The following is a 25,418-nucleotide window of genomic DNA, read 5'->3' on the forward strand; positions in this document are numbered from 1 at the left end:
GAGGAGGGCAGGAATATAGGGAAGGGGTAGTGGTGCAGGACAGGGAATAATGGTGACCTCTTATCTATATCCTACTGTGTAGTTTAGGATGGAAGAAGAGTTCTGTAAGTTCCTCAGAAAATGGGATGTAATTAAGAATTATGCAGACTTTATGAGATATTATACATATCTCAATTTTATTTGGAAAGAGAAAATAATTTACCTTACAGGGGAGAATTTATTGATGGAGGAACCAAGATACAGTATTGCAACTGAATAGGCGTTTTCTTATGAGCGATGGTGCTTTGCAGGAAATTAGCTTCGGTGGTGTGATTCACTACTTTTCATCTCAAGTAGTAGGCTTTGTTTTCAAGTGAGTAGGTGTTGGACAGAATTTGAAAAATGTGCTTCTTTGTGTGTGTGAACTCTGCTTCACAAAAATATTTACTATGTAAGTGACATACTGTGCAGTGAAGTGTATTTCTTTGGAATATATTCTTTAAGAGGTGGCTGTAAAATAAGCTATAGTATAAATTCTAGCATCTGACTTCTTAAACCAAAAGAAATAGAGAACTGGGAGAGAAGGCTGAAACTCTGCTCCTTGTTGTCTTGGAGCAGTGTGGTGTTCAGAACCATCTGCTGTTTGTGGACCCCTCAGCTAGCCCTGATTAAAGATCAGATTATCAATGTAGTTGTAGCCTGAAATCTATAATTCTGTCTAGGCATTATGCTAAGTATGCATGTAGATACATCAAAACAGCTGAAATGATTAGAGCTGAACAAACTACTTCCACGTTTCTGAAAGCTTTGTACTCCATTTAAAAAGCACATAGGAAGGGAAAATGGTAGTGAAGGGGTATGGATGTTCTTATGGATTATTTTCTCATGTTTTATGATTTCTATTCATTGTTAATGAAAGATTTCTTTCCTAGAATATGCAATTTCAAGGAATTTTAGGCTGTATTCTAGAGAAGTCAACTCAGAAACAAATGCATGAAGTAATCATTTTAAGCCCCTTCAATCAACAAGGATTACTGTTTGGCTATTGCAGTAGGAGTAGAAATTTCCTTAGCATTTGCAAACACAGAACCCCTGCTCCGTAGCCACGTGCAAAACATGCAGTATGGAGTTTTGCAAAGCACATGTTTTTAATTATTTGTTTATTTTCCAGCACTGTAGGTGTATGTTACACAACAATAGAAAAAAATGCCAGCAGAGTCCTCCTACACTCTGAGCTCCATGTAGACTAGATGCTAATTGTGCTGATGAGAATAGCATTGAAGAAGCAAGTAGTAAATCTTTTCTAAGCTGCTTTTTGTTTGGTTTCATTCATTCTGCTTAGTTCCCTTTCTTCTGTTGCGTAAATGGTCTGGATATAGATGATAAGCTGTTCATATAAGTATTTCCAGCCCAGTCTGTTCTAGGGATGGAGTGGTCATGTTTGCCACTGCCTTCCCTGTCCCCCAGGCCATAGAGATGTGGCACTGGTGCAAGGACACATGGTACTTGGTTACATATAGATTCAGCCTTTTGTCTCTTTTGCTTCAATCAGTTGATTCAGTAGCTCTTTTCTGTTTCATTTAAGAGCAACAGAAGTTCTGATAGGCCTGGTCGTGCTTCTCTTTTCTAAATTGCTTCAATTTTAAATGCAAAAGTTCTTTGTCTTAGGTAGTGTTTTGTCTTAGATAACAGTTGTGTATAAATTTACCTTCCTAATCGAAATTGGTGATACAGGGAAGTACCATCTGTTCCGTTCTATAGATACCTTCCATGACATGAACTCTCTCATTACTTTGGGAAAGTCCACTCTAGGGATAAAGTTTTTATTTTTGCATCAATATTATGTAAATGAGTATTGTATCTCTACTGTTTGGTGCACTAATAATTGCATCACTTAAGATTCACTTACACTTTGAGGCAGCTGTCTCTAGTGACAGGAATGTCTGAACTGTTAATTTTTGTTATACTTAAAGCTGCTGAAATTCAAGTAGAGTTTAAGATCATTGCTTTCAAGATTGTAATAGTGTCCTGTGATTTCTGTGTTGAAATCTGAAATGAATGGCAGTTCAGATGCATTCTTTCATTTAAATGTATTGATACTGAGACCATGCAGAGATCTTCAGATGTATAGTGAATTACAGAGAAGTTGGAGTGCAAATCACAGGCTGAAGTCTGAAAGCCACTATAGAACAGAAATAATTTTATAATGTTTCAAGAGAAAATAAGTTATATCATTTGACACTGGGTTTTATGTGTAATTATAATATACCATTAGTATTATAGGTAGATGCTCTTAATAAATTTCTACCCTGATAATAGAGAGATGATGTCCAATGTACTGTTTTACCTCTGATGAACCTTATTTTGACAGTTGGTTCTGTATGACAGTATGTCCCTGGGAATGGTTGGTTCATTTGAGGTGGTTTGTCTTACTCTCCTGAAGTCCCCCGTAGATACTTCTGCCATTCTTTGTTGTGGGAATATGACATCCTAAGACTTTCAGGTGTATCATAAACTAGATAGAGTTTGTGTGCCTTCTATTTCCTTTCAGAATGGACACCTTGTATGTGTCTGCCAGAGATGTTTGTGACACTGATTTATTATTTATTGTTGTTAAGAAGCTCTCAGAGGCCTGTTAAGGATGAAGTTCAATTTTGCTGTGTTGCTGTAGACTCTTCTCTTTTTTAGGCTAGTTTCTTGTCCCTAGAGTTATTGGATACCTCAAGAAGAAAAAGTCAAAGGAGTGCTGGGTGTGGAGAGATAGATAATTTATGGCATCCAGCTGATCTGTGCACATACTGCAAAGGTTCTCATATTTAGCATAGAGTAAGTATATCATACGTAGCGGGAAACATAACTGTTTAGTTTTCATTGTTTTATAGAGATTGTAACAGGAATGTCTGTCTGGTTTAAGTAGAGGTTTGGAAGAGTACAAATACCAAATTAGACCACTAATATGGGAACTTTTGAGTATCTGGAAATGAGTATCTCCCATACTTGGGGAAAGTATCTCACATAAATAACTAAAATTTCTCTTTTCAGGAAGCTTATCACATGCAGAATAAAAGGGCATTATATTCTGCAAAGATTAATTCTTGTTGCCTCTGATGGTGTCTAAAAAGATTTACTACTGGAAAAGAGTTACTGAATTAAAAGATCTGCAAAAGGAAAATCCCATCAGCCAGCTCATCATAATGCTGTTGAATGATACAGTGTGCGGACCAGCCTCTTCCAACAGCTGGACTCCAAATCATGAATGGCTTTGAGGGATGCTGACAGCAGACAGAAATGCAAAAACATGAAGCTAGAAAAAAGTCTCTTGCAGGGTGAGGACCAGAGAATTTTGACATGGCTAAAGGGTTGGTAAATCTTACTGGTCAATTTAAGACAATCATCACTGGAACTTTAATCCTGTTGCCTATGTTACTTTATTTTACATGGTGATATATCTTAGAATGTTGAAGCATGTAATAGTAAATAAAGGGAGATGGATATCAGGAATTGGCTACTGCAACTGAAAAAATAAACAACAATTAAATATTAAATAAGGGAGTTTATTTTACACCCCCTCTGTTTATAAATGAGCAACTGTAAAGATTAAGTGCATCATCTGTTACATTGCTTTTGAGATCTGTATTTAAAGTCTAGTCATCTTGTCTTTGAAAGCAGATAGCTGCAGATGTTGGAGAAGAAAAACATATCTCTCAGTGTAAAAATTGGTTAATGCAGGAGGTGGATGTGTTCTGGAGAAATAGTTGGCATAAGCAGCTTCCATTCTTTCTCTAAGCTTGAGATTTTATTTCACAAAAATGCTTGATGTCTACTTCCTAATTAAGTATATGTTGCATTTCTAACGTTTTGTAGTGAGAGAAGCCTCACTACACAGATTGTGGAAATCAATTAATACACAGATACAGCACCTGTTTAGTGTGAAGCAGTCTCATTTAGTGACTTTTTTTTAGTATTAATGATGTAACATTTTCTATCTCTGAACCTCTGATTTGGGATTTCTCTTCTTATAGAAGTGGTCTGTTAGAGAATTCTGGTTTTTAGGCATGCCTTCTTTGTTTTTATAAATGCATTGTACAAAGTCATCATGCTCAGGTCTTGCTAGCAGAATTACCTTGCACTTTCACGTATTAATTTCCCAAAGCACGTTAGTGTTACTTTTTTCCACTGTGCATATCCTTAGCTCAGGAGTTTACTACATTCTTCTGCCAAATACACCAGTGCTTGTTTAAACAGATTGCCTTACCATTGGACCCTCAAGAACCACGAACCCGGATGCTGGAGAAATAATGCTTTTGTGGAAAGGGACCTTTCAGAGATGATTCTGCCATAAACTCTGTCCTTTTTTTGCAGGTTTGTCTCTGAACCTTCAGTCTCTTTAGCTGACAGGTCTCACAGCGAATAGCTCATTTATACAAATTAACTGTCATAGCTACTGCAGTTTTTTCACATGCCTGCTCCAAGTAAAGTAATTGCCTCAAATGGAAGTGTTTTTAAATTACTGTTGTTCTAGGACAGATTCAGAAGTTACAATGCCTTGCCCCAGACTATGCCTGTAAGGGTTTTTTTCCACCCTTTGTATCAGTCCCTCTGTGAATGTGCAAGGTGATCAGTGGAAGGAAACTGGAGAGGGTTTAGGAAAGAAACTAATACATTGAAGGAGGAAATGACATAAGAGTAGGAGAATGGAAAGAGGATTCTGGAGAGGGATAACATAATTCAGGAAGTTTTTTTACCACCCTCTGTTACAGAAAAGTGGATTGAAGCCAGCGGTGTTGACAGTTCATTTCTAGTAGAAAAATAACAAGCTGAGACAGAATGTCTGTGGATATCTCTGATCTTTTGAGTCAACAAGGATTAATTACAGCAAATATCAGATTGCCTGTAAAGATACACCAGAAAAGCCAAACTATTGTGGTTCCTGGATACAAGTATAAAAAAATTGCTGCTGTTAATTATTAAATGAGACCAGTCCAGTGAGGCACAAGAACCTTGTCTTGTTCTGCTTTCTCTACAATAACTACTTGATTGCCTCTCTTTTCCTTAACTGACCAAGTTTCTTCCTGTGCCCTTTTGTTTTTGGGAAGGATGTTCCTATATATGTTCAGCATCTGCAGCAGCCTCTGGCATTATAACTTATCCTGAAATACTGGAATGGATGAAGTGCAGAATTTATGATTGTTGAGTAGCTCAATGTTTTAAAGCAAATTGCTAAAATTAAGAGTGAGATCTGATTTTGTTCTTAAAAAATAGTTATAAGATAACTGTGTATAATAGATCAAATATCAGTGTGTTAATATTTTTTGTATATTTGTCAGTTAGATGTTCAGTATAGGGAAGAACAAGTAGGTTCCTGACTCCAGGATAATCTTTCAAATGACACAGGGTTTATTTCCCAAAATTTTATTACGGCTTAGCAGTACTTCCAAGCATTTGTTGTTGTTGCTCCAATGGGCTCTTTATTTTACAAAATTATAATCTTGAGACTTTCCTCAAATTCAGATCCAGTTCTATTGAATACTTTCAGCAAAACCCCATCCAAATAGCTGAAAATGTGAAATAGTTACTTTTACACTTTCCAAAAGGAAGCTGCTGTGGGTAAGAAGGAAGGAATGTGTTAGAGATTTTTAACTGTTTTAAATGCAAAATAAAGGTAATGGCCAACTCCTTTCTCTTCCTCTGTCACTACTTCCCATGGTATGCTGTCGGGTTTAGATTTTTTCTTTCCCTTGTCTGGAATGAGAAGATTTGGGCTTGTTTCTCTTGAGAATAGCCTGTTGGACTATGTAGTGTTTATGGTTGAGAGTATATCAGTCTTTTGTTTTTAAACTCATTACTGGAAACTGGGAGATTATCCTGGGGAAGGATGTGTACGTGCTTTTCCTTGCTTGCTGCCCTGAACATCTGCTGTTGGCTGCTCCTTATAGAGGATATCAGGTTAAATGCAGTGTTCATCTGATCCAGTATGGCTGTTTTTTCTATTCCTTCACAGATAATTAATTATTTTCTGGGCCACAAAGAAAAAAGACACTGGTGTGAGGACACTTGTATAAGATAAAGACCCAGACTTCTGCTGTAAGTTTGGCACAAAAGATGTTTAATGAACTGCTAGAGCCTGGGGACTCTTCACTTATGCTGCTACTGCCCTGGTTTTCCCCATACCCTTTGGCTCTGTAAAAGGTGCCAAAATCATCTCTGGGATGTTCAGTTTCTGAGTTTCTGTCTTCCTGCTTTTTTTCCTCCCTCAGTTAAATATGCTAATAATAGAACAGTTTGTTTCTCCTCTCTCTGCTAAAAAGAGCAAATAATACATTCCTCTTTTATGCCAACCATCTATATTGCACAGATCTATTTAGACAATATAGATTTGGGGATTGATGCCAATCTTTTTATTTTCTGAGGTTTTTGGGGGGGAAGCAGTGCAATTAAATGTTTGAAAATTGTAAATCCTGGTAGGCTTAAATCTTTCCAGCAATGTGAAACAGATTTAAGCAGAACTATTATTATTATTAATTAGATTGAAGCATACAGAGTAGGATGTAGAATAACATTTCAGGATGTTTCAGTAGTCTCAGACTGATTTCTTCCTGCTAAGATGGATTTGGTTCTAATTAGTTGACGCATTTTACTGTTCAAAGTAAAAACCTTTGAAGCAGCAAAAATGGAAATTGGCCTTTGGCGAGTGAAACTGGACCTTGTTCCTACATGTGGAAAAAAGCTTTGCTACTTATCACTGGTAGCTTGAGTCCTCTGTCCTGTGTTCCTTTGAAAATCTACATTTGATTGTGATATGCTCGTTCCTGTCCCTAGTATACTTCTGACTAAAAAGTAATTTACCTTAAAAATGGTTTCATCAGATTGTCATCAGAAATCACAGGAAAGTAAATTAACAGAAGACATAAATTCTGTATTTGGAAAAAAGATTGCACAGACAAGGGCACACTCAAGAAGGTCACTTTCGAGTTTCTGTTTCTGTTCACATGCATAACACCACTTCCACAATAAAGTGACTTCTTGTCTTATGTACTGTAGAGAATTCCCCCCCCCCTTAAGTCAAAGCTATATTTACTGTTTTTAACAACAGAGAAATCTGAGTGCTCATTAGTAGAAGCTGAGTGGGACCATGAAAATTATTTATATGGCCTCATAGTCTCAGTTGTGCTGAAACAGATGCTAAAATAAGCAGCCTCACAATGGAGTTCTTTGAGGCAAAACTAGAAACATTACCTGAGAGGACAAACTGGTCCCACCATGTGAAATACATGGTCACTTTTCTTCTTGTTCAGGAGTTCACTGGGCATTTTTAAGTGAATAAAAAGAAATGCTAGTATATGCAACATCCAAAGCCATTTAAAAATTTCCAGCATCTGAAACGACTGAGAATGCACCAAGAAGTTGAATTAGGGTGCATTTTGGTGCATGTATGTGCATTGGTATAGTATGTGTATATTTATGAAACAAGCAGAAGCTTAGAAATGTGAACTGTAGTGAAGCTACAGCTGGATTTGAACTGATTTACCAGTGCTAAGATGTGGACAAAGAAAAGGACAAGGAAATATGAAGAACAACACTAAAGACAAGGAGCTGACATTTTCAAGTTTTATCCTGAAATGACTCCTTTGAAACACTAGATGTGAATAAACACCAATGCTGTTCAATAAAACAAAGGCAAAGTCTTCCTCTCTATTTTTTGGTCTGTAAGCAAGAGTGAAATACAGTATTTAAAATGCAAAGCTTTTCACTATTTTGCCCATAGTTGTAGGCACACATGGTCACTCTTAAATGTCACACACTATGAGAAGGTTATGCCAAGGAAGGGAGGAACAGACAAAACTTCCTACAACAGCAAGTGTAGTTTTCTTACCACAGTTGGAAACATAGTAATTGTATTTCATAAATATATCCAGGTCCCACTTCAAATGGCTAGATATTTGTTATCCTTTGTTTCCTGTTTGGAAAGCTTTCCAGAATGATTTTTTCCCCCAATTCTAGTCACAGTTTGTTAAGGTACAGGTACAGCTTTGCACAGACACAGCTGAAAAGACAGGCAGAGGATGAAGAGAGGACCCAAGAAAGCCTGACCTGTACAGTTTCAACACATGAAGGTTTTAGGTTTTGCTTGTTGTATTGTCCTTGGTATTCTCAGTGGGGTATTTTCCCCCTTACCCTTTGTTTTGAATTTTTATGTGGACCAGCTGTTTGAAATGGATTAATGCTTGAGTTGTCAGTGGTGTATTAGGGGCATTAGCTGCCATTCCTGTTGGACTCTGGTTGTGCTGTGCCTTGTGGGTTTGTTCCTCTGCTACCTGATCCTGGTGAAAGTGGAAGTTGGTTGAGAGACGTTTCAAACCAAAATGATGACTTTAGTTGAGGAAGAGAATTTGAGGTTTTTTCCTTACTGGGAGTTTGTGCTTTCTGACTGAGGCAGTCTTGGGCCAGAGAATTTTATGAATCCATAGATCTGTCTGGATCCCTGACCATGGTAATACAATTAATCCCATGCATTTATCCTTCTGACATTTCCTTAAGAATTATCTCCCTCAAACTAAGGTGCAGAGATTTAAATTTTCTCAGCTGCACACACAAATCTAAGACTTGGCTGAGAATTTAATTTGTTAGTTTTAAGTCTCTGGCTGTCAGCCTTCTCTTTGGATTGTTGCTCGTATTGCTTGTAGTTGGAGACATTCCTTTCACTTGTACTCCAAGAGGGTGATTGCCCTTTGATGCAGTCATCAATGAAATAATTCCTCTGTAGTCAGCTGATCAGAGGGTGCTTTTTTGAGGTTATTTTTAGAAATCACCAAATATACAATGCGGGAATTCACTTCAAGTACTCCCATCCAAAGAGGTGACTAATCTAACCTTGGACATCACACTAGATACAGACTTCTTGTAGTAGATGGAATTCAAATTGCTGAAGAGGGTGAACAGATCTGGCTCTTGTGGGCTTGCTTAGATTGTTTTATTTTCCCCTTCCTCTGTACTTCAAAATTCCAGGTGAAAAGGCCTCTGCACTTCTCCTGCTGATATGTTTCAGATGTGAACTATAAAGATGTAAAACCTCCAATGGATATAGCAGTACCATGACACTGTAACCATTGATGTTAAGGCATTGTCAAAATTTCTTGGTTTCCATGGAATGCTGTGAAGATTTTGTTCCCCTATTTGAGGTCTAAATAGATTCAGTTTAAGAATACTCCCAGAATCAGGGGGCTTAATATTTCTTTTTGCATTCACTGTGTTAAAATAATTGTATAGACCCCTAGGGGCTAACTTTTAAACAATGGTAGATCAGGTGTGTAGCTGCTGCAATTCATTGAAATGTTTTGGATGAAAACTGGAATTTATTTGGTGGGTTTTCTTTGCTTTATCATGTATCATGCCAAACAGCTCTTGGCATAATACAATTTGTAGTGTTCAGTATTGTTTTGCAGTGAGGCTTAAAGATACCCCATCTCTGGAACATATATTTTCTTCAAGTTTCACAGATTTTTTTTAAAATTAAATTCTATAACCGTAATTCTGCTTCTCCTTTCTGGAATAATTCTACATTTTTGAGTCTGCTCATATTTCACTTCAGTAAGCAAAATGATTACCTGCTTTTACTTCTTTCTTTGAAACAAACTGATTATAAGTGCTTGAGCATTCTAGGCAAGATTTAAACTTGAATTTTATATAGTGTTGGGGAAAGCTTAGCCTAGTGTTAAACTGTGTGAAAGATATTTGAGAGATATGCAATTTATTTTGCTCAGCATAGCAGTTAGAAAGTTCATGTAGTTGAGAAAGCAATTAACTAAATTATCCAGGAAAACTTAAATTAAATTCCATTTTCAATATTCTGCCTAAGGAAGCGGTATTGCTCATTTCTTCAGCAACATCAGAATATACGATGGGTGAAAACTGTTTTAAGATTCTTTAATAATTTAGCATGGAAAGATAATACTTTGTAAATTGTTTCCTGCTTAGTTTATATGATGCTGGTCCCCAGCCAAAGATGTAGGAGGTGTTTTTTTGGCTAAGGGATATAGGTTGTATGGATGGGGATGGAAGCAAATGGCAAGTAATTTATTAATTGTGGAAATAAAGTTAACTATGTAATAAGTTGTAACCACAGCAGGTTTCCAGGGCACAAATTTGCCAAAAGACAATCCACTATTATCTTTTTCTTTCTTTTTTTTTAGGCTCTGGATGTTGACCGAACTGTTCTCTATAAAATGAAGAAATCTGTCAAAGCCATAAACTTATCTGGTCTGGGTAAGTACTTAATTCCTATTAGTTTATATTGATGAAATAAGAAGATTTAAACAGTCAGATGTCATACTGAAATGGCAATCTTGAACTAGCTGTTTGATCATGACCTCAGTAAGGATGAGGTGCTGTGGGGTAGCTAAACCTCTCTTGCTGCCGTACTGGTACCAAGTGGTAAAGCTGTGCTCTCCTCTTTCCACTGGGTGTGGGCTACCTGCTCTTTCTGTCATGCCTGCTGCTTGGCAGATACCTAGATGAGTTTTTAAGCTTGTGTAAAGCTGCATATGCAGTGAGATCAACTTAGTTGGGGTTAGATGAACACCTGAAGTGTAGGGCCATGTGTATCATCAAGAGATGAGGGTGTGTGGGGGGGTGAAATTACTCTTTGGCAGCAATAAGAAGCTACATTGGCTCTACTGCTTTGTGAAACCTCAGTCTCCCTGGTGGCTTCCACTTATGTATGTTGGGAACTTCATGACAAGAGGGAGCTGATGAGCTGCAACTTATTGTCATGATGTAAAAAATCAGATATTTTTCATACAGTGCTGTATAAAATACAAAGAACTATTGCTGCATGCAGTTTTAAATATGTGCCAATTTCTTAGAATTGTGTATGTTTATCTTCTTTGAAAAAGTAACTGAAGCTTTTGTTGTTGTGGATTAGCAGCATTTTTTGAATAAGAAATAGCATTTGTTTTTGTGGATAAGAAATGGCATTTGGTTGGCTTTTGTTCTCACTGTGCAGTTTATAGCAATTAGAGCTAACAAAACCTATATTAAATGCAAAATAGGTAGGCCTGTCAACCTTGGAGAGCCACCAATATCTGACAGAACTTGTGGCCATGTAGGTGTTCAAACAAGGTTAGAAAAAGAACTGCTGTTGTGGTATAATTATTCTCCAGTAATTGAAACGAAGTTCCTTGTTGAATGTAATAAAGCTATTATCTTTGGATTGTGGAGGGTTCAGTTTAAGATTCATCAGGAGCTGTTTCATTGGTTTGGCATCCTTCTCTTCTCTTCTTTTTCTTGCTTGCCTGGGTTTTTTTGGCTGTTGAGTTTTTTTTAAATTTTATTTTAGAGTGATAGACTATGCTTTCTAATCAGAGTGCCTGTTAGAACATTGTAGCAAATCACTAGTCTTTGCCTAAAATCAGTACCTTGCCCACATTTTAAATTTGTGCTGCCCACCCAATCTTGACAAGAAAGGTTTGGAGGCTTTTATCTTCCACTAGCAGAAACATCACTAACCAAGCCACTTGTCAGCCCCTGGAGTTTCTTTTAACAAAACAAACCCCATGGTCCTAGACTCAGAAGAGCACAGTGACTGGATTTTTAGTATAGGTTCCCTAAATAGTTTATAATGTTGTAATAAAGTAATGTTTTGTCTTTCTTTTTTAGTGTGAGCATTTACAAACCATTATTAAGGATTACATAGTGACTCCCAATTTGTAGCTTGGGTTCTTACTTAAAGAAAGCCTCTAAACCCTCAAAACTGGATCAAGTTTCTTTTTTTTGATTTCATATCTTTTGTTTGTAGAGAAACTTTTAAAATTTGTCAGGAAAACACCATAGGACAGGAAGAGTATTTTGGAGGGTTCCATCAGAAAAGTAGATTTTTGTGCTCTTCAGAAGCACTTGGGGGTACCAGCTTAGTTAATAGTATTGCTGCAATAAACTAGCATCAACATTCTGGGGAATGTCTCAGAATCCAGAAGAACAGTCCCTAGGATGCTGGGGAATAGAAGACTCCTGGGGATGCCATGTGGAATGGTGCCAAGCTTGTTTCCTAAGGTAAAATGTCAGCATGGCTCAGCTATTGGTTGCACATCTAACCATAACACTTAATGGTAGCAGCCTTTTCACCTTGCTTTCATGCAGGAACAGCTTTTTCTTTTTGCTGTAGGAATTGTGGCCTGACCTCTCCTCTCACACCTGGGTTCATGTAAGCTAAGCTGAATGCAGGAAGCAGCAAAAATGCAGAAAGCAGTGCGGAAATAGTTCACCTTACTGGCTAGATGTGAGATCTAAAGGAGCTGTGACCTGCCACATCCTCATTTTTTCTGCCTGTGCCAGTTCATTGAAAGCTTGTTCAGGTGTATATATGTCACACAGTAGAATTAGTTGAACATCCTTACTTCATCTTATAGCAAAAATTTTGGCAAATGCTCAGCCCTTGCTGTTGATGCTGAGGAAAATAAGTAACTTTCAGTGCTAGTATTCAGTTTTTAAATTTAATAGCTATCTGTCACAGGCTGCAAATTCAGTGCTCAAGTTAAAGACTTGTAGAATTAGTGCTGTTTGTGTAATTCCTATTCTGCATGTACATTATGTCAGTCTTTAATTACATAGTGTTATACCATTACTGTACTGGGTTTTAGTTTCATATATTGGAAATTAGAGAAAATTTGTAGCTATTTGAGAAAAAAAGTTCTTGAATGGCGTTCCAGATAGGACTCATGAACAGACAGGTTTCTTTTTAGTTTGGAGCATGATAAGTTTATTGAACAGGTTATATAACTAATTCACTGAAATTTAGGAAAGGACTTTTATCAAAAATCCTTTGGATATTAAATGTGTTTATGTGTACAAATGGGCTTGAAATGAAACTGAATCATTGCTTTTTTAAACACATTAATCCTCTCTAAATAATCTTTAGGGTTTATGCTAGTCTCATGTAATGACCAAGACAGTCTTTGTCCTTATTAATGCATAATTTGTTTTCTAGGGTATGGAGTTTTTTTTTTTTCCCTGACTTCCTTTAAAGCTTTAGAAATTGTCTACAGCTAGAATAAGAAATAGGCAATGTTAGCTGAGAAGATGCCAACTTGGTGTGCTTTGTCCACATACTTAAGCATGACATGGTCACTAAACTTGAGTTCAGAAAAACTTTCTGTTTCTGTTTTATTCCACAGGTCAAATTGACTTTTGACAAAGGGACTTTTCATGCCTGTCTATATTGGCAGATAACCTGGTGACCTAGGAGTAAATCACTTGGGCAAAGTAGTTAAAACTCTCAGATTTCCTTTATATTTGAATTTATTTTATGTCTAGATTTCCTCTCATGCCCTGGGCTGAAAACCCCCCAACATGTGCAGCTCAAAGCTTTCTGAACATTGATGTTAGATGTGTGCTGCATGAATTGTCCTGGTGTAGCCCAGGACCACTGGATGACTTCTAGGGCAGAGCTTCTGGTTTTGTTGTCTCAGAAAGGAATCTGGTTCTCATGAACCAGAACTGCTTTCAGAACTGAAACTGGCCTGTGGTAAATGCAGATTGCTAGGATTTGCTTCAGATCCCCACTGCTGCCCTGAATTACAAAACTGACATAGATACGGTTTCGTCCTCCTCTGTAATGTGTTTTATAGTCCTTTTTCCTAGGATGACCCAAGAATATTTGTTCTGTTGCCTTCTGTTGTAGAGAACCAAGACTCTGCCAGCACACTTTAGCTCCTCTGTTTATTTTTCAGCATGCAGTAATACATAATAGCACACAGTTAAAATAGTGTTAATAAAAGACTAAAATCTGAAAGTTCATTATGGGAGTTGGGAGATGTTATGAGGTCTCTGCTATGGTGCAGAAATACTGTGGATCTTTCTACAGTGTCAGATGTTTGTCCTGTCTTGGCACATTGTCATTTGTACGTGTGGATAGGTACCTGCAAACCAGAACGAGTGAGATATGTCGTACTTCTGGCATATCAGTGTTAAAGTGTAAATAATGACGGATTTTTGTATCAATTGAACATTTTTAGCAATAACTCTGGAAAGGTTTTCTTTAAAAAAAAACCCATAAATTATGATTTCAGTAATCTTTTATCTGCTGATGATATCTTCATGTTTTGCTCTTTTCGAAGCTCATGTGGAAAATGAAGAACAGTATACACAAGCACTGGAGAAGTTTGGTGGCAACTGTGTTTGCAGGGATGACCCAGATTTGGGAACAGCGTTTTTAAAATTTTCTGTGTTTACAAAGGAATTAACTGCACTCTTCAAAAATCTGGTAAGAATTGCTTAAGAAAAACAAAATTGCTTTGGAATTTTAAAGCCAAAGCCTGTATTTTAGAATTATAACAGCTCTTCATATTGAAGACAATTTGTGTTTTAGCAATCACTGTTCTTGAAATATTCTCAGCTTATGAAAATATCTCATGTCCTAGGTTTTCCCCTTGCAGAAATCAAAACTCAACCCAAACCAAAGAAACCAGAAAAGAAACTGCCACAACATAAAAACACAACAAACACCCATCTTCCAACACTTCTCATGCTTAAAAGCTTCCCACAATAAAGTAGTTATAATACACATTATAAAACATCACGATTTGTTTTAAAATGTGAAACCAGCAAAACCCAACTTGATTTACTGTGTGATCACAATGTTTTACTTTACTTTTCCCCACTTTCCATTTGTTTTTGTAAAGGGAGATTTTAGTGGCCCTGGAAGAGAGCATTTTTGCTTCCCAGGGAAGTGACTCAGGGAAACAAAATCAAGCAAAATGCTTAAAACAATAGTTGTGTCTATTGGGGACCAATCCTACAGCTGAAGCCAGTAAGTCTTAAAAGCCTCTTTGGTGAGCCAAATGGGATGGAGCCAAATGGAAGAATGTGATTTTTAATTATAAATGGAGAATTTTCAGCCTCAATTCCACATTAATCAGAGGGTGCAAAAAGGGTAGATTCTGATTACATCCTACGAACTAGAGCTTTCCCCTGTCTTAACTACTTGATTTACTTGAATTCACAGTACTCTTATACCAGGGGCTAGGAAGGGGAAATGACCCAGATTCCCAGGAGCATTTAAAAGTCTGTGTCTGCTGAAATCAGTGGCATGAAGACACATCAAATGTTTTTGTGAGTGTAGACCAAATGTCTGTAGTTTGCAGCCAGCTGGTCATAATCACTTCTTTGGGGAATGTTTCCAGCTGATGGGATTTAGGGCAGTTCCATTCACTCTCTGATGCTGTCCTGTCTTTTTACCCAATCATGATATTGATGAATACAGCCACAAATGTATTTATCAACAACGAGATGTATTTTGTATTGGTTATATTGATTTGAACTTCTCTAGATGTACAAATACTATCTGAGATTATGTATCAGAAGAGGCATCCTGATTCAGTGTGAGTCAGTTATCCAAGTCTCTTGTACAGAGGCAGGCAGCTCCTGTAGAAAGGAAAGTAGAATGGGTCTTCTAATTGATACCTTCTGTTGATTAAAACTCCCTCTCTATCATATATTAATTGAAATATGATGAATTCATTAGGCAAATGGATCTGGGAAATGTGATGTTTAAGTGGTTTTAAAAAGCAATCTGCTAAAAGCTACACCCCCTCCCCAGAAAAATCTTTCAATGTATTACATTTCAAGAATGCTTCTGAAAGCTAGAAGGTGTTGCTTTTTTACCAAAAATCTTAGCTATTTGTTCTCTTAAAACCGGAAACTACTATCTTTGCAAAATGTTTCTGACAAGAATAAGTTTTCTTCCATGCTTTGGAAAGGAAAAAAAACCAAAATAAGTATCCATGGGAAGTTGGAATGCATGTTTTTGTTACCTTTTGTTATCTGCCTCAGTGTTTTGTGTGTCTTCTCCAAGGAATATTTGTGGTCCTTTTTGCTAGGTACGGGTGGGTTTTTTTAGTAGCAGCTATGTCCTTTTGCTTCAGTTTGTGTGTATAAGAACAGGGTATGTTATAAGAGAGTAGCTAAGTCTGTAGTTTCTCTCAGTTTGTGGTTCTTACTTTCTCTTTTTTTGAAGGCAAGAGTAATTTTGCACATGCATGAATGTAATTTCTTTTTTTAATATTGCAGTAGCATAAGCACCTTCTCTCTTTAATACTGTCTGGTGAAGAGCAAGTCTCTGTAATGCTCTGCTCCTTCCTAATATGCCTCATATTGTTGAGGTTTGAAGCTTTTTGTTTTCTCCTGACTAGCAAAGGAAACCTAATGGTCCTTGAATTTGGTGTCTCAACAGGAAAATAGTTTCCTCCAGAAAGAAATACATATGAAAAAAAGATGAACTTCATTGTTGCTTGTAAATGCCATATTTATGAAAAAGAAATCTAGAATAATGAAAAATTATAGCTTTATATAGCCTTGCCTATTAGAAGTTAATGCCACTATAATAAATTTTTAGTAACTGGTCACTTTGAAAATCTGTTCATAAATTCAGTATTTGAGGTCTAGTTTTCTAGAAGGTTAAAAGAGTATTGACCAGTATAAAAAGTTTTGTACAGTAATTGGAAATAATTTGGGGTGTATTTTATTAAAGTCATAGCCATATGTGCATTCTCACAATGAGGTGACATATCCAACTCTGAATGCTTTCAACATAATGATATTAAAAACAGGCCTCTCCTCTGGTGTTTCCTTGTAGCACTCCACATGTTTTGGTTGTAAATATTTTCATCAAAAATGTAGCCAGGGCCATGCAACCTGAAGCTGTTGAAAAAACATTCTGAAAGGTACTCTTTAAATAGACCTATCTCTGGAGTTTCACAGAGTGCTGAATTTCCACAGAAGATTTTAACTGAAGTGGATGGGGAATGTGCAAGGAAGTGAGAGGACATGTTCAGACTGGAACAGATGCCAAAGCTATTAACACTGGGAAAGCTTTAGGGCTACTGTCAAGTTTTGCTTTGTCATATATTTTATTGTTGTTTCTAGAAGCTGATGTGTTCTGTCAGCTCTTGGCCTGGATGACATTTAGATCTGTAGCTCTAAAGTGCTTCTGCACACAGGTTTTCCTTAAAGTTGTCCTTAGTAAGGTAGAGGAAAGCCATTATAAAGCTTTAACTGGAGTTTCAGGTGCTTGTTTTCCCTAATAATTTTAAAAGTTTCCCAAAAGACTTTGAAGTTTCTATGGCCTTATCAAGACATCAGTGTTTTAAAATATTTCAATAACAGCTGAAGTGTTTTTGTTTTTAATCCTAAAACCTGTATATTTACTATATAAGTTAAAGTTTAGGTCTTGAGGTTTTTTTATGTTTGCTATGCTGCTTTTATGTGTGCACTTTCAAATAGTGAATAAAATTTTAAAAAACCCACCCCAGCCTTTGTAGTTTTTCTTCACTTTTGAAGGGTTTTATAACTGCACCTTCAAGAAATGAATGTCTATTTACTGTGTACAAGATCCTTGTAACCACTTATTTTAGCCATTCTACCCCAGTTTGCATTATTTGGATCACTTTATAAGATATACTGTGCAATTATTTTCTCTTGCCAAAACTCTGATATCAACTTAAGTTTTTCTTTTCAACTTCTGTTTTTTAAGAAGATTGAGCAATCAGTTTGTCTTTTTGGTAGTGAAAGATCTGAAAATACTAGAGGCCATTTTCAGAGATAACATACTACATTTTGTGGAAAGCACAATATTGCTTGTTAAGGACAACCTTGTTACTAATTCGTAATAGAATTGGACCACCCACTAGAGTAGACAATGCTGCCAGGTGGGTTAGGTCTGTATGGTACTTGCCTGTAGTGTTAATTACTATTCCTTCTTAAGTATAGTGCCAAGGGATAAAGGTGTGAGTCTTAACATGAAAAATGTTAGGACAAGGAAAGGCTCATTGCAATATATTTGCACTTTAAATATTTTCTCCTTTAAATCCTATTAAATTGCTACACTGAGAAGAAATAAACTCTAGTTGTGTGTCTTTGTCAACACTCCTTGAAGAGGGGTTTGATCTGTGAAGTAGCTATTTAACAAATACCATTTGTGTTGTTGTTATACTTACTTTTTTCCTTTATTTTTCATTTATATAAATTTAGAGCTAATGAAACAGGCTGCATTGAGAGGAGTGGATCTGATATTTCCACTCTGTGGAAGATAGCTGGAACTAAGAGATTCTATTTTCTATTAATAATCCTTGGATTTTTAGTCAGAAAAAATGGAAGAACAGCAGTAGTATTTTTCTGACCATATGCTCTTGCTTTACTTACTTTATTAAATGTAAGAAGAAAGAAAATTTGCTTAACTGTAAAAGGTAACAGCAAAACTGAAGGAATTATCTTTTCTGTATTATGTAATGAACTTGAAAAATTTATGCCCAGAATTTTCTTTGTTTAGACCAAGGTGTTACAACACAACATTTGATGGCTGAACCTTCGCAAACATATTTTTGTTTAGAAGGACTCGTTGAAGTCTGTGAGAAAACTCTACAGGTATATATATATTTGAGATTGGAGTATTTTATATGGAGCTCAATGATTTAAGTTGTGAGCTTTCAGTTTTTTACCAGTATACTTGAGGAAAACTTGGCTAACAGTGTGAGTTAAAAAAGAGTACTTTTTGATTTATGCTTATAGAGATATAAACCAAGATGTAATAATTCCTCCTTAGCAGCATGGGTTCAGCTCCACCTGGAATAAAATTTTATTTTTTTTTCCAAAGGGTATGGATTCAACTGGAGGAAATTCAGAGGACAGTAATAAAACATGATTAGGGCTTCAATAGGTAGGTTTATGAAGCAAGTTTAGAAGAATGTTTGCTTCACAGATAACTCTGATTGTGGAGGAGGAAAATAATAAATTGCATATAAATGGAATCTCACTCTGAAAATATTAGGTGAAATGTCCCAGATAAAGTGATAGAAGCCTACCACTTAGGTCTTTCAACCTAGGTTAGAAAATGTGCACTCTGGAGTTCTCCACTGGCAAGGAAGAAGGGCTGGAATAACCGCAAGCCTCTTCCTTCCTTTTCTTTTGCAGCTCTTTATTTTATGCTTTTCACATTTCCTGTGAAGTACTTCCTAATAGAGAAGTTCACAGTTTGTTTTTTGCATGTTGGTGCTAATAGTGGGGCTGATTCTAAGTAGTCCATGGTGGCAACACTTGGTGTCTTGTGTGAAGGCATTTTTCTAGGCAGCTGAGCCAGCAGCTCCATGTGGACACTTAGTGGTGCTCGGCTGCTGTTCTGCTGGAGTCATTTTCCCTGTGGTATAATGGGTGGTGGGTGATGTCTCAGCTCAGCCACACCTGTGCTGTGGGGGAAAGGGGTGAGGACAGAGGAAGGGCAGCGTTGTGTCCGTGTGTGCGAGGGGAAGGCACAGTGCAAAGATGAAAGTTTGTACCGCCAGCCTTTGTTACACATTTTTCTGAAGTCTTGGGGGTAGATGTTAAACCTTAAAGTTCAGACAAACAATGTCTTATCTGTAGTGAATGCTCTGATTTCCACTTTCTGCCTGCTGTATTGATTGGCCTTGTCCTACTAAAGCTCATGTTACTAGGAAAATTATTGGAAACTATTAAATCCAATAGCACTTGCCATGAAAAAAAAAGAAAATAAGCAATGATTTGTCAGCAGGCAGTACTGCCATCACCTGCGCACACACAAGCACACTGATGGTTGAGAAGCCCACAGGCAAGAACAGGGACTGCATCTAAGGTTTAGTAGTGGCAATAAGAGACATATCATACTGCTCAACTGCCTGAATTTTAGTTTAAACTGAAAAAGTTTCAAGTTCTGCATGTTAAGAAAAGTACTGAAGTTCTGAAGTATACTGAAAAGGATTTTTTTTCCTTTTTGCTTGGATTTAGCAAACAAAACCTACAGAAGTACTGCAGACACCAGTATAGGACACTTTTATGGAGTAGAGCTTTAAGTAATCAGGAGGGCTGGCAAACAGTGAATTTAAATGTTTAACCATAGGCCCTTAAACCACTTGAACATCTTTCCCCTTTACAAATGCTGACTTGCTTGTTGCTTCTACCAACAGTTCTGGCAGCTATGTGTTTTGTTTATATGTTCTCTCTCCTGCCATTTCTTCTTCTCTGAGCCTTCTCCAGCTTAGGAAGTTTTAATTTTTTACACTGTCATCTTGTTGGAAACTGTCAGAGGAAAACTGAAAGTGCCAGAGCAGCAAAGTTTGAAGTGGAAATGAGGTCAAGTATTTTTTTTTCCTTTATTTTTAACCATGTGGAATTTGCTAGTGTTTCTCTGAGACAGAATTACTTTTAATTTCTGTGAAGCTTTCTTACACCTTTGTATTTTTTTAAAGCACATTTTTAAACATAAATATAGAATCAAAATGTAGAGTCGATTGCATATGTTCTAGCTCCTTGTACCCTGCACACAGAGTAGGAGCTGCAGCATATTAGTGCTTCTCTGCATGCCAAAAATGGGTCTGTATTTTTAGACCCAAGCTTATGCTTCTCAAGAAAGAGGGGAAAAACATGTAAGATCTTTCATCTGTATATTGCTTGCTGACTTATAAATATGAGGGAGTATGATTCATCTAACTGGGTTAATAATGACAAGTTCATGCATTATGTATGTTTACTTTTGTTACAAATAGAATAGGAGCATAGGGAATACAATAGATGGATGGTAATATACAGGTGATGGCACACAGAAGGAATAATTTGAATAATTTGAATAGGCAAACATTCTCTAAACTTTTTAAAAGAATGTAGAGTTTTTCTCCTGTATGTTTTTTGATGTTTTTTTTTTTAAGTTTCTTTGGACTCCAGACCTCATGGTGTGAAATTCTAGCAAATATCCTTAACTATTTTGGAGTCTGATTGATGTTTACACATGAGTATGTTTGGGATAATACTTCAGATGGTTTCTTTTTTATGACTTAAAGAAAAATCACTCATCTTGAGTCTGCTCTTGAGAAATGCTTTGTTCTTTATTCCTGTCTACTGAATTTGAAGAATAATTAAATGGAGGCTGTGAACGTATTAATCCTTAAGTTAGACATTTGACTACATCATACTCATAAAATAGAATAAAAAAATAGAAAACCTGGTGTGGGAAGATATCTTGAAAGAGACCTCTTCTCTTTTCCACCTGAAAAACCATTCTGGATGTCCACTTGCAGCTTCTAGAAGTTTTGGGAGTCTTTTATGTAGGTGTTGTACAGTTTAAACCTTTGCACTTATCTCCTGTATCTGTGACGTATAATTTTATTCCCTTTGGGAATGGTTGTGTTGATATGTGCATGTGATGGTACTGCTGAGGACTTAGGAGGTGGATGGTTTCCAGCACTGCCAGCTAAGCATGTGTACATGTTGATCATTCAATTTTTACAGGAAATACTTTAAAAAAACAACCCCAATACAGAGCTGAAATATAACTTGTTGATTCTGAAGGGCTGTGGCTGGGTCCTGCAGCTTGTTGGGAAGGAGAAAATGTAGGGTGGAGGAAGGGAAATACGATTTGTGTTAAGAATTTGAAAGACCAGATTTTCTGTATTTCTTTAGCTTTTCCATGCAGAGACAGTCTGTATAACCTTTAAAATTGATGAAGGTTCACTTTTTCTGGTGGCTGAAATTTCAAGCAAATGCAATTAGGTAGCTTGTTTGGGGAGGAAAGGTGAGGACAGTGGGGCTTTGCTGGTTTGTTTTAACAACAGCTGTTACATATCACGGAGTCTTTTCTAGTGAGGCCACCAGGTAACTACAGGGTGATAGTATTTTGTATTTTACAATTCTGGGGAGACTGAAGCATCCATAATTGGAAATACTTTTTCCTTGAAATTTTAGTATTCTTTCATCTCTGGATGGGTTACGCTAAAGGGGATGATGTCCCTGACATTATTCCTGAAGAAATAAAAGCATTTGTTCCTACATGATGCAAAGTTTTTTCTGTGATTTGAACATTTGAAATCCATCTTCATGTAGGTATTTCAGAGCTTCTTGAAAAAAATTGCATTTTAAAAGAACAGCATAAAATACCAAAAAAATAAGTAACTCATCCAAGGGCAACTTTCACTGAACTGCTGCAAAAGTTATTCTGCTTTCTTTTCTCTTTGTGTTATTCTAAAGTATTTTGAGTTTTGCTCCTCATAGCAACTAATCCTTCTGAATAGTTACAGTTAAACTCTTTGCCTAGATATTACGATCCATACCTTGAATGTTTTCCCTGAATCATAAAGGAGTTGATATACAATCTTTTCCTAGCTGTCTTATTCTTACAGTCTTTCTTTGTTCTTTTAACCTACTAAAATATTATCATACAGATACTTAACAAAAACCATTATTATTTTACCACTGTCTTAATTGGAAATAATTTTTATCTTCTTGAAGTACTTTCTCTAGAATTACTTGCATACTAAAGACCTCATTAAATTCTTGTTTCAAAGTTTACATGAGATAAGGCAGATGTATTGCTTTTTAAAACAAACAGAAAATATTGGAATGGTGGCTATTTTACAGGCCAGTGTTCTTTGTCTTTGTAACTTCTGTCAGAGTAAGATGCTATGTATTGGGAGAGTAGCAAATACGCTTTATGGAATAGGTCTGAAGAGGCTGGAAAGTAAACAAGGTTAATATAAAATATGCTCATGAACTTAAAATAATCAGTGCTAAAAAATTGTATGCTTGTTTTCATATAGTTTAAATGAGGAAATAAGGCAATGTAAAAATTAGTGATCTTATTTTGCAGACACTGTTAGATGAGATATTGATAATCAGCAATATTTCTGGAGATTTCCTGCTGGTTTGGGTTATACTGTTTCTAGAGTGAGTTTAATTAACTTGTGTTGCTTTCATCTTTGATTACTGGCTGTGCTGATAAACATGCCCATAAGGCAGGGGCAGGAAAATAATATGTAAGATTTCCTTGTGAAACTTTCTGAAATGTGTGTATTAAGACAGTTTATGTTCTATGCCTAATTATATTAACTGATTTGGTATAATTTTCTTGTTACAGATTCAGAATATGAACAACATAATCACTTTTCCATTGGACAGTTTGCTGAAGGGAGACTTGAAAGGAGTTAAAGGGGTATGTCTTTCCTACTATTAATGTATAGGATTGTTGTTGGTACAGTAGATACCTTTAGCAAGTGTATTAATCTTAAGTGTTGGAAGGCGTAGGATACTCAAGTAATGTATTAGCTCAATAAACAAGACTTTGGGGGGTTTTGTTTGGTTTTTGGGTATTTTTTGGGAATCAAGTCATCCCTTCTTTTTGTGGATTCACATACCTCGTGTTCTTGAGTGTGTATACAAAACAACATTTGAGAATCTTTAAAAGCAGGCCTGAGATACAGAAGATAAGCAGAGAAAGAGGTGTAAGATTCAGATATTTACTTAGTTGAATTAAGGGTAGTACTATATTTTAAAGGATTATTAGTATTTAGTATTCCAAACTTACCTGGCACTATTAAGAAATGCACATTAGATGACTGTATCAGCATAGAATTTTTCTTAAAGAAGCTGAAATCTATTTGTTTATGCCCCAGGGACATTTCCTATTTGAAATAACAGCAACTTAAGACTCAAATGATGATATGTTTATGATAAATTTCAGAGCCCATGGCAAGCGAACTTACTTGGCTTTTGCTTTGTTTACTAGTGAGCAAACAGGAAGTGACTGGCAGCTATTGTTCTAGGGCATCGAAGGAAGGAGGAAAATATGTACATGGACTAAAATTGGTTTCTGTCAATTACTGGAGGATAAATAGATTATTTAATAAGATAGACTTATTATCTTCGTGTTGTTTGCTTACCACATTTCACTCCTGGTGTTCTCTATGTCAGAATAAATACATTTATTACAATACACTGTTTCCCCACTGCCTTGAGAATATAATCAAATGCTACATTAGTTAATTTAATAATTGCCTCAATAATTAATTAACATGTAAGAATTAGTTCCTAATCTGTAGTTGCAAAGTTTTTCCAGTGTCTGATAGTTGTAGTTGTCTGTTCTCTTGAACTTCATCAAAATTTCAGCTCTTGCATTTTTAGACATCAGTGAAATAACTTTACAACTTGTTAAGATCATTTTATCCAAATTACCTTATTTAGAGGAAAGAAAATAAAGGAATTTGGAATATAAGTAATTCAGAATTCTCATGGAATTGGTTATGCTGAGCCATAAGGTCTATACTGTTCCAATTAAGTCAGTAGAAAATTGATTTTTTTAAACTTTAGTGTGATTAATCAAGTTCCTAGCCAAGGCTATACCGCAGCCTCGGGACAGGGACTTTTTTCCAGTAGAGCCAGAGACAGAATGATGAGAAACTGGTTACTTTGATTAATTGCATTGTGTGGTCTTGGGATAACATGTTGTTATAACTTTTAAGGAGTAAAATGGAGCTGTAAAAATCATAGTAAAGAGCATCCTATAGATGCTTTTAAAAACATGAATGTATTAATTCTCTTTAAAAGATTGGTTTTCCTATGTGCAAGATTGCTTTTGCACAACCCTTAGAAGAAAGAGTGAAGTCCCTTATTCTAGTAGGCACTGCAAGTGGCCAAGGTGTGTCTTCATTGTTAGAGCCACAGTATTTTTCTTGTAAATAGCTGGCTGTTTTCTCTTTTCTTGACAGGACCTGAAAAAACCCTTTGATAAAGCTTGGAAGGACTATGAAACAAAAGTGTATGTATCTTTTAAACTTTTATCTAAGAGGGAAATGTAACTGAAATCTGTAGAGGTTATTTCTTCATGCTGAGGTTGGATGCTCTCAGCAGGTACAGCATGTACTAGAAGTGGATGTACACCTATCTGAGCCTTGTGAGTTGTGTCTTATGTTGTGGATCTAACCCTACTTAGCATAAGCCACTTGTTTGAAGTTATCAGATACACTGTTCAAACAAACAGCTATAAAATAAGTTTATAAAAAAACGGAATTTTATATCTAGCTAAATAAATTGAATGAGTCAACAAACCTCAACACCTAATATCAAACACAATTTATTCTGGTTCCTAAATCTTAAGTGATTCAATGTCCTACATCAGGGACAGTGGTTTCCAGGGTTGGCCAGGTCATTTGTATCAGTACAAGCTGACAGTCTCTGAAGTAGAATTTTGTAGGGAATTTTATTCCACATTACAGTATTACTTGGATTGACTATCAGTTTTTTGTCACATGTACAGTATCTTTGTTCTTCTGAAATAATGCTACCTTGCATCAGACCATCTCTGATGATGCAGGTACAGAAGAATCACGTATGATGACACTATTTAACATAAATAACTTGCAGATCCACAGCCAACTAGACTGGCTGAAAATCTAGCACCATTTATGTATCTTTTAATTGCACAAAGTTATAATGGTTCTCTGGTGCCCACTTACTTAGTCTGTCTGAAGTCTTCAGAAATTATTCCTGTAGCTGGTTTACCCACAGAAGCAACCAGTTAGCTAAATTTCATTATTCCTTTTATGAATAACAATGAGAATGGGCTAGTTATTGCTTTCTAGCATCAAATTGAGGAAGACCTGTGTGGCTTTTCA

At 36.3% G+C, this 25,418-nt stretch overlaps 1 protein-coding gene across 4 annotated transcripts in view; it reads left to right on the forward strand.

The window, feature by feature from the left end:
• The window catches only part of ASAP2 (ArfGAP with SH3 domain, ankyrin repeat and PH domain 2), an 83,410-nt gene that overhangs the window by 8,816 nt on the left and 49,176 nt on the right, over positions 1–25,418 (forward strand). For all 4 annotated transcript variants that reach the window (XM_053939706.1, XM_053939707.1, XM_053939708.1 and 1 more), the window contains exons 2-5: positions 10,170–10,242; positions 14,091–14,236; positions 22,886–22,960; positions 24,513–24,562. In XM_053939706.1, the coding sequence (XP_053795681.1) occupies positions 10,170–10,242; positions 14,091–14,236; positions 22,886–22,960; positions 24,513–24,562 (344 nt within the window). The remainder of the gene's footprint in view (positions 1–10,169; positions 10,243–14,090; positions 14,237–22,885; positions 22,961–24,512; positions 24,563–25,418) is intronic.

This window comes from Vidua chalybeata, chromosome 3 (genome assembly GCF_026979565.1).
Source record: "Vidua chalybeata isolate OUT-0048 chromosome 3, bVidCha1 merged haplotype, whole genome shotgun sequence".
Lineage (NCBI taxonomy): Eukaryota > Metazoa > Chordata > Aves > Passeriformes > Viduidae > Vidua > Vidua chalybeata.